General features: G+C 46.9%; 1 protein-coding gene across 1 annotated transcript in view; it reads left to right on the top strand.

Annotated features, from left to right (window-relative positions):
• Positions 1-14,491, top strand: part of LOC308313338 (sodium/potassium/calcium exchanger 3-like) — a 69,894-nt gene that overhangs the window by 37,588 nt on the left and 17,815 nt on the right. The window contains exons 3-4 of the mRNA XM_080760427.1: positions 2,607-2,683; positions 14,287-14,361. Of these exons, the coding sequence (XP_080616553.1) occupies positions 2,607-2,683; positions 14,287-14,361 (152 nt within the window). The remainder of the gene's footprint in view (positions 1-2,606; positions 2,684-14,286; positions 14,362-14,491) is intronic.

Raw genomic sequence — 14,491 nt, 5'->3', positions numbered from 1 at the left:
CAGATTGTATGCCACCTCAGTCTGCTGAACAGCCGGGAGACACAAAACTATCTTTTCAGAGGCATCACTCATATCGACATCACTATCGCTATCGCCATCTAATAGCATAGATCGATCAATGTCGATTGGTAAGACGGTCAATAGGTCCATCGGTCTGTCCCTCCACTATTTTATTATTTTGGACCAACAAAATCTTGAAAACGACATATGTTCTGTCTGTTGACATTCTCCTGCAGCATTATTCCCAGGACATGATGAATGCCACTGATTTAGTTGACCCCATGGCTCCCCTAACACCGCCCTTAGGCCAAAATGTCAAAATGTAATGGCCATGAAATGTACCAAATTGCTCCCCATAGGAATCCTACTGGTCTGGATAACCCCATGGCCTTTTCTCTAGCACCACACTAGCTGACAGTATGTTCCAATATCTAATGGACGGATTGCCATGAGGCTTGTTGAGCATGTCCAGTGCTTCCTAGAGGTTGAACGCTGACCATTTCTGTCATGACCTTCCCTCTAGGCCAGGGCCTCTCTCAGGCCAAAAATATCAACTTTGGGAGACGTGGTGGAGTTAGTTGCTTTAGCAGACAGTTTGAGGTTCCAATGGGGTTAAGAGGTTTTGTCCAAAGCGGGGTTTTTTTTTACTACTTTCCATTGGTTCAATATTTCCGAACATACAGACGTAAAAAGGGTGTTCAAACACCTCAACATGGAGTTAGCCCATTCTGACCGGGCACCCATTTTGGTGTTAGCATCATGTTATGCTTTACCTATTGAAAAATAGCAGATCTACAAGCTCATATCGCGCCACCGAGTGGCGCGATACGAGCTTGTAGGTCTGCTATTTTTTTTAAATTCGAAGAACGGCTGACATTTTTAGAATCTGATCTCGGGTCAGAATGGGTTCATCAGACCAGTGTGTGTCCAGTGGAAACCTCGTATGAATCTGATCTCAGGTCAGAATGGGTTAAGAGGTTACCTCCCGACAGCAACGATATCATGAAAAACAGCTACCTTCGGTGTACGGAGCTGCGTGTCTATAGCTACCTTCGGTGTACGGAGCTGCGTGTCTATAGCGGGCCTTTTTAGACTCTTCTTGTTGTTGTATAATTTTCAGGCTCGTATTATTTGTCAGTCATGCGAGACGCTTGTTTCTGCTGTTCACTCACTAGGTCGGCATCTGGGCTGGGTTGGGTCGTAGAGCCAGTGCTATAGCTGGCTTGTAACAGTAAATATTAAACACTTCCAGCTGTCAACGTGTACAAGTCCTCCTTCTCTGCTGCTTTGTTTTCCGTCTGTGGCTTTTTTTTTACAGGCTGCTCTGGGTTGTGTTGCTCATGCTTTGGATGTTAGCAATGGAACACTGTGTTATACGGCGCAGCAGACTGCAACACACCACCACCGCATCCACTCGTGTTTATGGATGCAAGTAGGTCAACACAGCGTAGGAGAGGGAGAGGGAGAGACTGATGCAGAAACGACCAGAAAGTTGTGAACTATATTCTATGAACCTATTTTTTACTTCAAACCAGGTTTTAAGCTTGAAGTCGAAGGTGTTGTAAAAGTTGTTGAAGCAAAAATGTTTTTGGTTTTTTTTTAGCAACATCATCATGCTACAATCCCGCTGACATTCACCACAGATGCCAACTTACTATAGTTAGTTGTAATCTCTAGTAGGAGAATTCTTTCATGGGCCTTTGCTGGAACTTTGCAAAGGAAAGGTACTATGTTTACCCAGGGTAACTGGACTAAGCTCAAGAACTTGTTTACAGCCAGGCCCTGCTCATAGAACATTTCATGGTAGGGGTTCAATGCCTTGCTCAAAGGGCACTGGTCATTTTAACGTGTCGGTCTCTCTCGACATGCCTCTCATGCGATTAGGCTCACACACACTGTTCTCTAACCTCTCTCTACCATCTCCACATCGCTCCTGCTGTACCCTAAATATCCTGCTCTATTTTTACAACTCTCTCTATCTCTCTCTCTCCCTCTCTCTCTCCCCCTCCCCCCCCCCCCCCTTTCTCTCTCTCTCTCTCCCTCCCTCCCTCTCTCCACTTCGCCCTCACTTTGTCCTTTTCTAACGCTCACTTTTTCCATGTCCCTGTTCTCCGGGGTCTCTCTCAGAGGAGGCATACAAGCTCACACAGTCCTTGGCATTGCACAGTTGGACTGTCACACTCGTGCTTACTTGCGGGCATGCAAACACGCACACACGCACGCACGCACGCACGCACACACACACGCACGCACGCACGCACGCACGCACGCACGCACGCACACACACACACACACACACACACACACACACACAGGCTAAGGTGCTGTGGGGCCACTGTCAGGTCACATGAGTTCAGTGTGTTGCTCATTATGTGTATAGTAGAGGCTTCACTGCAGGGCACTGATGATTAAAATGCCAACATGTAGACACACACACACACACACACACGCACGCACGCACACACACACACACACGCACACGCACACGCACACACACAGACACACACACACACACACACACACACACACACACACACACACACACACGGATGAACGGACATGCATGCAGACACACCTTTATAACCTGATTTCTCTCTTTGTTCCAGCATTGCACGAGTTCCCAACTGACCTGTTCACACATAAAGAGAGGACAGAGGGAGCGGTGGCACTGCACGTCCTTTGTGTAAGTTTACTTCTGCTCTGTGTGTGTGTGTGTGTGTGTGTGTGTGTGTGTGTGTGTGTGTGTGTGTGTGTGTGTGTGTGTGTGTGTGTACGTGCGTGCATGCGTGCGTAAACGTGCGTGAACGTGCGTGTGTGGGAGGAGATTGAGAAAGAAAGAGCATCTGTTAGCATATGAATATCATAATATTGTTGTGCTCCTAACTTCAATGCAATTCAATTCTATTGAAGTGTCTAATCACAACAAAGTTGTCTCAAGACACTTTACATGTAGAGAAGAGACCCGACAACAGAGATCCTTCCCTGAGCGAGCAAATGGTGCATTTATATAGCGCCTTTATCCAAGGCACTTTACATAGATTGTGCATCAATTCACCCATTCACACACACACATTCATACACCGATGGCGGCGGAAACCATGCAAGGCACCAACCAGCACATCAGGAGCAATTTGGGGTTCAGTGTCTTGCTCAAGGACACTTCGACACTAACTGGGAGTCCGGGATCGAACTGGCAACCTTGACGGTTGCCATCCAGCCACTCTACCCCTGAGCCACCGCTGCCCGAGCAATTTTGCAACAGTGGTAATGACCCCCCCCCCCCCCCAGATAATATAATAATATAATATTGTATTATGTAACAGATTTTAGATCATTTATAGAGGTATACCCTGTCAGGTGTAAAGGAGCAACTTGGACACTCAGGCATGAAGGAAGCATGAGTTCAAGTCCGTTGCTCTCCCCTTGTGCCCCATATAAATTATGGGGACTAGGTTGGTGGAGGGTGTGTAGAACAAAAAATATTTTCCAGATAAATTACGTTTTCTTTTAATTTTATATAATTTATCTTCCCTCCCCCCGAGCTGTTTGTTTTATTGAACTACATTGTAAAAGAAGTAGCATTACTTTTGACACATAATTGCCTTCCTTGATGTATTAATGAGCATCAATGACCATCATCACCTGGGCACAGTCACAGACACACACAGCTCCCCTCTACAGTCACATACACACACAGCTCCCCTCTACAGTCACAGACACACACAGCTCCCCTCTACAGTCACAGACACACACAGCTCCCCTCTACAGTCACAGACACACACAGCTCCTCTCTACAGTCACAGACACACACAGCTCCCCTCTACAGTCACAGACACACACAGCTCCCCTCTACAGTCACAGACACACACAGCTCCCCTCTACAGTCACAGACAGACACACAGCTCCCCTCTACAGTCACAGACACACACAGCTCCCCTCTACAGTCACAGACAGACACACAGCTCCCCTCTACAGTCACAGACACACACAGCTCCCCTCTACAGTCACAGACACACACAGCTCCCCTCTACAGTCACAGACACACACAGCTCCCCTCTACAGTCACAGACACACACAGCTCCCCTCTACAGTCACAGACACACACAGCTCCCCTCTACAGTCACAGACACACACAGCTCCCCTCTACAGTCACAGACACACACAGCTCCCCTCTACAGTCACAGACACACACAGCTCCTCTCTACAGTCACAGACACACACAGCTCCCCTCTACAGTCACAGACACACACAGCTCCCCTCTACAGTGCTCTACTACTGAAAGTGTCTCTCATTTCTCTCCAAAAGCACTTGAATATGATGGAATGTGACTAAAGCTCACATTTCACATCACACACCATAATTCACTAGCCCCCCTAAAAAAATTAAAAAATGTATTAAAGAATTTTGAAAATCGATTTTTTTTTTTCATTTCAATAAATCGATTGTATATTGTCGGGATTAATATCAATATATGTCGATATACGATATATCGTTACATGCCCAAGTATCAACGCTTAAGCAAATTTGAAATGATCTGAGTCAGCAACATGACTCGACGCTATACTCCTCTCTCTTCTCCTCTTCTCTTCTCTTCTCTTCTCTTCCTCTCCTGTCAACATCGCCACCACTTTATTTATATAGCACTTTATTTGCTTTATTTATGGCCCCGCTGGAAATACTCACCCAATTCTGTGTTGCTCCGCTGCAGAGGAGGACAGACGGAGAGAGGCAAAGAGGGCAGGACGGCATGAGGGCAGGACTGCATGGAAACAGAACAGAATGAGGGGATGGAGGTGAGAGAGAGAGAGAGAGAGAGAGAGAGAGGGAGAGAGAGAGAGAGAGAGACAGAGACAGAGAGAGAGACAACGTGAAGCAGAGAGTGGAAAAGGAGAGGAGAGAAAGAATGAGAGCAAGAAGAACAAAATGAGCTTAGTTGAAACATAGAGATCTATACCAGTGGTTCCCAAACTTTTTCACGTCATGTTAATTTTACTCAGAGAGTGTACAAACAGACCCTAACGGGGTCCATTTGGTTCCATTTGTACACTCTGAGTTACAGACCCATTTGGGTCCAATTTAGTTCCTAACTATCATTTAGCTAGGGGTCCCCGGACCCCGCTTTGGGACCCACTGCTCTATATATGTATGTCCGTGTAAGGGGAGTGCAGAGAGGGGAGGGTGTGCATGCGTCTGCGCACATGCGGCGCACGTAAACATGTGCAAATGTAAAGCCCTGTAAACTTTACATTTTATTTGTAGCCTTGATTTATTTAGAAGATGAACTTAAGTTAGGCGTTCACATGAGAGGCACTCAGGCAACAGAAACAGTCTATCCTCTTCCTCTCCTTCCAGGTTCCCGAGGTCCCCGGTAGGCGTGAGGTGGGTATTTAGTATAACAGTTCTTTCCCTTCGTTTGCCGACAGGGAGATAGAGGCACGTGACGTCACGTAGCCAAGTCAACTTATCCTCCGGCTATTACGTATAGAGGGGGGGGAATGGGGAAGGGGGGGGGGGGGGGGGCTCCTCTTGTCCTCCCGATCCCGTCCCGGGTTTATTCACAGTCCGGAATTTCCGAATGACTCGCTAGAGTCGTAGTTTGCCTGTGGGTGAGAGACATGCAATTACTATATTGTATTTGACAAGTGGCATATTCAGTGAGGGAATGAGGTGTGTGTCTTACCGCCAGGCGCCCGATAGCGTGTGCACACCAGAGAAACCAGACCTTGACTGGGAGGGAGGCTGCGCTATTTGTAGGCTGTAGGTGAGAGACGCAGGTGGGAAGCAATCGCTCTGATAGAGGATGACAGCCGGTACGTACCGCCCCTCTATGATGCGACCGAGAGGTCGTTGACGTGGCGCGCCACCTCCCTCTGCCTGTCTCTCTCCGGCGTGGAGGCGCCTACCTGGCCGGCGGTCCCTTAGAGAGACACCACAGTATGTATGTCAGTGTAAGCTGTAAGGGGAGTGCAGAGAGGCGAGGGTGTGCGTGCGTCTGCGCACACGCGGCGCACGTAAACATGTGCAAATGTAGTGGAAATTGTTGGATGTCCAAAACTGTAACTTACCTTTCAACACGCTGCAGTCTCCGCGGCCAAAAGAACCGCCCGCCCCTGGGACTGCTTAGCGTGATTTCCGAACAGGCCGGGGGAACCAGGCGCAACCGGCCGTCCCCGAGTGCCCACCCTTATAGATATGCTACTTTTGCATGAAACTGGCATCCCAGCAAACATGGTCAGGACCTGGACGAATTAGTGACGTCTTGATTTGGGCCAAATCAATTCAAACCAAGACTAGTCGGATCTGGCCCAGAATATCACCTGATTTCAACCAACATAAATGCTGCCACTAAGACGGATGTCCCTGGATGAGTCAGAGAGAGTCTGATCGAGGCCAGATCAACATCTGTCATTTATGCTACGGCTTCAGCCTACACCTTTTTTCGGTCCTGTAAAATGCTTTTGCTGCTGTAATAATCATGTACATTTTAAGACCGAAATAAAACTATTCGTTCATATCATAACTAGTCAGATCTGGCCCAGAATAAGCTATATTATTTTAACTGGTGACCATCCCCATATGACCATCCCATCATTTGGCTTTCTGAGATACAACAAGCTATTAAATATATGTATTTATAAGCCTTTATTCATGAAAAACAAAGAACATAAAAATATTATATCAAGGTTTCTGCCCGACAGCAATGACATCCAGGTACCCAAGCGACCAGGGGAAACCTAATCATAATCCATCATAATAATAATAATACATTTTATATTTATTATATTTATATTTATTTTATTTTATATTTGAAACAGATCTCAAAGTGCTACAATGCACAAATATTTACAAGGACAAGGTTAAAAAGCACAGTAAAAAGGTCCAACTAGGCAAATGCCTTGTTAAAAAGGAAGGTCTTTAGTAGTACCAGAGCGGATGGAGCGCGTGGAGGTTGCAATAAACCATTTTGGTGTTTGAAGCATTATGTTATACTTTAGCTATTAGATCTACAAACAAACTCATAGCTCATAGCTTGTAGGTCTGCTATTTTTTTTTAATCGTGAAAATGTGGCGCAAATTTGGAATATATATATTCTTTCAGAGCAAACTTTTTTTTATTTTTTTATAACTTTATGTATTGTTTTTTTTCACAGAAGCATTATTTAAATACTGGAGTTGAGAAATAATAAGTGGTGGCATTAACAGCTTCTCTTAATAAACTCTTAATAAAGTATAACGTACAAGAATAAATACATTGAATTTTCACCCAAAGAAAAAGGACAACAGAAAACAAGACATCCTACAAACAATTATAAGTACATGATACATCCATAATCCGCATTACATCACAGCAATCCAACCACAGTATACTTTTAAATCAAAAGTCCAGCAGACCCCGCACATCCTCAAGCAGAGACGGATTACATTTCTGAATGAATTGAAAGAATGGACCCCATATCCTCCCAAACTTATCGGAAGAACCGTTTAATCCAGTGAGTGTGAGAAGGGGAAGTGGGCGATTTCCAGTTGATCAAGATTAGTCTCCTAGCTAACAGAGTGACAAAAGCCAAAACATCCCTCTCTGGTTTAGAGAGCGACGGTACTGAGGAGAAAACACCAAACAGAGCCCCCAAAGGTGTGGGCTCCACTCTTTGCCCGACTATCGCTGATATGGAATTAAAGATATCTGTCCAATATTTCAGAGCGAACATTTTTAACTCAAGTCTTTGCTTCGGGGGGGGGGGGGGGGGGGGGGGGGGGTGCCTGGAACAACATATCGGTCGGCAGCCAATTACATATAATTTCTGTGGTCCTTGACATGAAATATTGAGAACCACTGATATAGAAACATTTTGACGTCAGGCCTAAATGAAGCTAAACTGAACTAAACTAGCTCAGCTGGAGAAGCGGCGAACAAACAGACGCCATGCAGCGACAGGCGACAGCATCCTCTCACATCAGCGACCAATAGGCCAGCATCACAGCGCTGAGTGATTCAGGCATGCATACAATTGGCCCATGGCCGTCCTGGCCTAGATTCTCTGCAGGGGTCAAGAAGACACACAACACAAGTGGATGCCGGTCTAACTATACCCTGATTTATAACTGTATTGTGTTTTTAGATGTATTGATTATGTATATTGTAACCTCGGCTACATTGAAAATGAGGGCTTGACCTTAATTGTACTTCCGAGTATAACCCCTTTTGGGGGCGGGAACCCCTTTTGGTGTTTTTTTACATTATGTTATAATTTAGCTATTGAAAAATAGCAGATCTACAAGCTCATAGCGCGCCACCGAGTGGCGCGCTACGAGCTTGTAGGTCTGCTATTTTTGAAAAATCGTGAAAATGTGGCGCAAATCCTTGACAGAAAACTGTCAGGATTTAGAAGACATTTTATACATTTCGACGTCAGGTCTAAATGGTATAAATAAAGATGACGATGAACCCTAGAGGAACCTCAACCTTTAGTGGCGTTCACTGGACCCAGGACTGGCTCGGTGCATGCAGAGTGTTCCTCCAGCACATGCTAGTGCATATTATACTAGTGCATATTATACTAGTGTCTTGTCCCGACTCCCCGGGGCTTATGGATAATGGAAGCCTATATGCCAGCAGCGCAGCGTCTCAAGGGAACGCTGCCTTGCCGAGCTGTGCTCCTGGACTACCAAGCTAGAGCCTGACTACCAAACTAAGGCGAAGATAGCAGTTCTTACATGCTGGTGGATGTGCTATTTCGCCGTGTGCTGCCATTGTGTGTCCCGATGTATAAATTAAGCTATGAACTTTTTTTGCTCCCCCATATCTTACCGGCAAAGTGACACGTAAGTCACGCGATGGGAGTATAAATTAGGAAGTGTCACTGACCCTATAGGCAATTATGCAACCATGCAACCACACTTTCACTTTTGCAGCGCAGTATGGCTGAAAGTGAACTAACTCCTCATAAAATATATATAATACTCCTTCCTTTTCCGCTAGATCAGGTCTGCAGCATCGATGTACAGTACATTGGCAGTGCCTGTTGCCTTTTAACGTTTGCATTTATTAAGTAGCCTGCCTCATATTTGCTCGGAGTACAGTGTGCTGTCTTTGCAGTACAGTAGGCTACTACCAAGAAGGACATAGGTTTCATAGTTTAGAACACTGTTTCCCAAACATTGGGTCCCTTCATTTTTTGTTTCCTACATTTTGTTTTTAGTTATTATAATTTCAAACATAAAAAAACAAACATCCCCAACTCCCCACCCCCCCAAAAAAGCTACAATTTTCATGATTTAACCCATTTAGACCTAAGTTCGACTCTACAAATGTCTTCTAAATCCTGACAGTTTTCTGAAAAACCCATGTTTCTGTGGCAGTGGTTCTCAAACTATTTCATGTCAAGGACCCCTAGAATTATATGTAATTGGCCGCTGACCCCCATCTGAAAGTATGATGCTCCAGGGACCCCCATAAGCAATTTTTTTTTTTTTTCGCTCTGAAAGGATATATATTCAAAAGCTAAATCTAAGAAATTCCATACATTTGAAAATAAATAAAGAAGTAGTGAAAATAGAAGATCTACAAGCCCTATAAAGTACTGTACTGCTATTTTCACCAAGTCGGGTGAAATGTGTCATTTCTCTTTTGGGTCACGGGCTAAAAGGTTTGGGAACCACTGGTTTAGAACGCTCACATTATTGGAGTCGTGACTCTGTGGGTTGCAGAATGGGATAATATGAAACAGATGCCTGGGAAACATCCACTGTATACCGTACAAGATTGGCTTCATAACTTTTCTGGCAGATAGATTGTGTCCTTAATTATACCCTCAACAGCGAGGCAATTAACCCCTCGCCAAAATGATGCTCCTCAGCGGTCAGCAGTATGTATATACCGCTTGGACTGGGCAGCTTGCAGGTGCCACCGTGCAACAGTGTGTGCGTGTGCGTGTGTGTGTGAGCGTGTGTGTGAGCGCGCGCATGTGTGCATTCCCTTAGGGCTGTTCTCTTAGAAATAATACGCTTACTCACCTTAACCCATTCTGACCGGGCACCCATTTTGGTGTTAGCATCATGTTATGCTTTAGCTATTGAAAAATAGCAGATCTACAAGCTCATATCGCGCCACCGAGTGGCGCGATACGAGCTTGTAGGTCTGCTATTTTTGAAAAATTCGAAGAACGACTGACATTTTTAGAATCTGATCTCAGGTCAGAATGGGTTCATCAGACCAGTGTGTGTCCAGTGGAAACCTCGTATGAATCTGATCTCAGGTCAGAATGGGTTAATACCTGCTTTAATAAGAGTTTATAAAAGATGACAAGTAGAAGACCGCATAGGAGAACCGAGATGGAGACCGACCAGGAGAAAAGGGGGTAAAAAGCAACAACAACAAAACAATTATTTCAATTTTAGGGGGTGAAAAAATGGGAATATTTACTGCCGGCCCATAAAAATAGTAACCTGACGCTGCCAGATGAGGGCGGTATTGCGGAAACATATTCCCCAACACAACACTCATCTGGGATCTCTGACGGAGTTGAGCCCTGAGTCAGATCTGCTTCGTACCGAACCAATCAGCGTGAGCTAAAGGCGGGATGCGGATGTGACGGTATATAGACACGTCGATATGATTGGTTGTGTTTGCACGCCCACACGGTGATAGACAGACGCTCCCATCCAATCATCTACCATGTATCTTGAAAAAAAGGAACAGCCCCGTCATCGAATTTGCTTCCGCGATCCCAGATCCAAATAAGCTGTGAAACAAATTTGTGTAGCAAGCTTTTTGGATCTGGCAGCGTCAGGTTATAAAAATAGTGGTGTGACCCCCAAATGAGTCCCGACCCACTAATATACACACTGGCCTGAGCTGTGTGAAATGTCCAGCATTCATTATTGCAGCAATAATAATAATTATTATTATTGCTGTGTTATCACCTCATCTTATCACTTCACCTCTTGACTTCTACTGTATAATATGCTGTAGTCTTTGAGGAGTGCATGAGTATCTTTGGGGAAATTCTTTGCACCTGAAACCTGAAGCAAATCCCACAGACAGTCACCACGCTTGGGAACTCTGAAAGTGTCACTTTCATATTACTTCAGGTCTCAATTAATACCCAGCCTTTTGCTATGCATTATATGGCTGTCACGAGACGAAGACATTTTACTGGATGATTCATTGCCGGCACACAATTACATATATTTTTTTGCCATTGTACACATTTTGTAAACAGGCAGATAATACTATTCTCAACATTGGCCAAACTTTCTAGCCAATCTACAAGGTCAGCACAATCGCAACACATAATGAGATTGCAGATCTTATATATTTTTTTTAATATGTATGTTTTGTAATAATAATATTAATCTACAAATTAGTAGATCTAAGTATCTAGTACAGTGAAAAATGGAAACACTCCAGTAATGTCATTTTATAATTCTTGTCATCCCACACAGAACCCTCCCTGGGCCAGGGGGGTCATCCCACACAGAACCCTCCCTGGGCCAGGGGGGTCATCCCACACAGAACCCTCCCTGGGCCAGGGGGGTCATCCCACACAGAACCCTCCCTCCCTGGCCCAGGGGGGTCATCCCACACCACAGAACCCTCCCTGGCCCAGGTCGGGTCATCCCACACAGAACCCTCCCTGCATGGCCAGGGGGGTCATCCCACACAGAATCCTCCCTGGGCCAGGGGGGGGTCATCCCACACAGAACCCTCCCTGGCCCAGGTCGGGTCATCCCACACAGAACCCTCCCTGCATGGCCAGGGGGGTCATCCCACACAGAACCCTCCCTGGGCCAGGGGGGTCATCCCACACAGAACCCTCCCTGCATGGCCAGGGGGGTCATCCCACACAGAACCCTCCCTGCATGGCCAGGGGGGTCATCCCACACAGAACCCTCCCTGGCCCAGGGGGGTCATCCCACACAGAACCCTCCCTGGGCCAGGGGGGTCATCCCACACAGAACCCTCCCTGCATGGCCAGGGGGGTCATCCCACACAGAACCCTCCCTGGGCCAGGGGGGTCATCCCACACAGAACCCTCCCTGGGCCAGGGGGGTCATCCCACACAGAACCCTCCCTGCATGGCCAGGGGGGTCATCCCACACAGAACCCTCCCTGGCCCAGGGGGGTCATCCCACACAGAACCCTCCCTGGCCCAGGGGGGTCATCCCACACCACAGAACCCTCCCTGGCCCAGGGGGGTCATCCCACACAGAACCCTCCCTGGCCCAGGTCGGGTCATCCCACACAGAACCCTCCCTGCATGGCCAGGGGGGTCATCCCACACAGAACCCTCCCTGGCCCAGGGGGGTCATCCCACACCACAGAACCCTCCCTGGGCCAGGGGGGTCATCCCACACAGAACCCTCCCTGCATGGCCAGGGGGGTCATCCCACACAGAACCCTCCCTGGGCCAGGGGGGTCATCCCACACAGAACCCTCCCTGGGCCAGGGGGGTCATCCCACACAGAACCCTCCCTGGCCCAGGTCGGGTCATCCCACACAGAACCCTCCCTGCATGGCCAGGGGGGTCATCCCACACAGAACCCTCCCTGGCCCAGGGGGGTCATCCCACACAGAACCCTCCCTGGGCCAGGGGGGTCATCCCACACAGAACCCTCCCTGCATGGCCAGGGGGGTCATCCCACACAGAACCCTCCCTGGCCCAGGGGGGTCATCCCACACAGAACCCTCCCTGGCCAGGCACCCCCATATCTTTGTGACCTGCTCCAACCTTACGTTCCCAGAAGGTCTCTCAGATCCTCATCCCAAGCCCTGTCGGTTGTCCCTCCCACAAAACTGTCGGGCTCGGGAGTCGAACCCGCGGCACACTGCGACTGGATTACCAGTCGGGTGCCCAGACGGTTACGCCACCGCCTGGGCCGCAAACTCGGATTTTTAAGCTGCATTTCTCCATCGGTTTTCCAAAAAAACATGGCCAGTGTGCAACCACCTTTAGTCCTATATTGATTTCTTGATTTTTCACCATTGCCGATTGTTCTGTTTTCTGTCTCCTTGCTTCATTGTTTTATTGTTTTATTGCTATGCTTTGCTTCTATTGTTGTGAAGCACTTTGTGACTCTGTCTGGCAAACTCTATAAATAAAATGTAAAAGTAAGTATAAAGTAATACTTACTTAAGTAAGTAAGTAATACTTACTTACTTACTTACTTACTAATGTAAAAGCTGTGGTGCGGTGCGACCCCGCACCACTCACATGTCTCCCACCTGTCTCCGTGGTGACGGGAGGAGGTTGACTCATCGTTCATTCTCTCTAGATGGCTCATGTTCATTCGTGTGGTCAGATGCCGGGTAGCGTGGGCGGGCAGAAGAGAAAGGCGTATTTAGTGTGCCGCGTAGAAACACAGCCATGAATGAACACACGGAAAATAACAGCCATTCATGTGACTGACTGTGCTCAGATTTATTTTGAGCCCTTTGTGCACGCAGGAAAAGATTTAAAAAAAAATGCACTTTCGCTACTCACCAGGATCTTTCCTTAATGTAGTCACCCAAAAAATGTTAATTGGGTCCTTTAAGTCAATTAGTCAAATATTGAAATTTGTGACTTGATGCAAGTAAGTAAGCAGCTATGGGAACTAACGGTTTTGGAGACGCGTGGCCCATAGTTCAGGACTGTTTTCAGTTACTGTACAAGTACTGTACAGTACAGTACACCCCCTGGACAGGATGCTAGTATGTCACATGAGGACAAGTATACCTCCTGGATGCTATAGTATGTACAGTAAATGTATGTAATGTACATGGCACATTTATATAGCGCCTTTATCCAAGGCTCTTTACATACCGGTACAGTGTGCATTACATTCACCCATTCATACAGCGATGGCAGTGGCGGTGGAAACCATGGAAGGCACCAATCTGCACATCGGGAGTACGGGTTCAGTGCCTTGCTCAAGGACACTTCGACCCTGTAACTCTGGGGGTGACCGGGATCGAACCGGGATCTTCACGGTTGCCATCCAGCTGCTCTAAGGGCCACTCTGTCCACTGAGCCACTGCCACCCTATGAGATTTATCCCCAAATCTAACCGTTGGTGCTCAGTGCCAAGCAGGGAGGCATGTTTATAGACTTGGGTATGACTCGGCTGGTATCACTCTCTAACCACAAGGCAACTGAACTGCTACTAAATCACCTTTATTTTTCCAGGAATGTGCCCATGCCAGCAGCACTAGCCAAAAGCATTTCTCATGTCAACTCCAGAAGGTGAAACGTCATGTGAATCTTCGCTGACCATTGTCTATTTGTCCCTCTCTTTCTCTCCCAGGCCGTATATATGTTCTGCGCCCTCGCCCTGGTCTGTGACGACTACTTTGTTCCATCCCTGGAGAAGATATGTGAGGTTTGTACCATTTAACCTCAATGTTTGCTATAGCTCCAAGTGACGCCGTGAAACAATTTAGGGAACTGCTTCTCTGCCACTAGTGGGTGTGGGTCCAAGGCATAAATTGCCGGGGGGAAAAAAGCAATGT

Source organism: Protomyctophum bolini (genome assembly GCF_963924005.1).
Source record: "Protomyctophum bolini genome assembly, chromosome: 3".
NCBI lineage: Eukaryota > Metazoa > Chordata > Actinopteri > Myctophiformes > Myctophidae > Protomyctophum > Protomyctophum bolini.
This window is presented reverse-complemented; position numbering and strand designations above follow the sequence as displayed.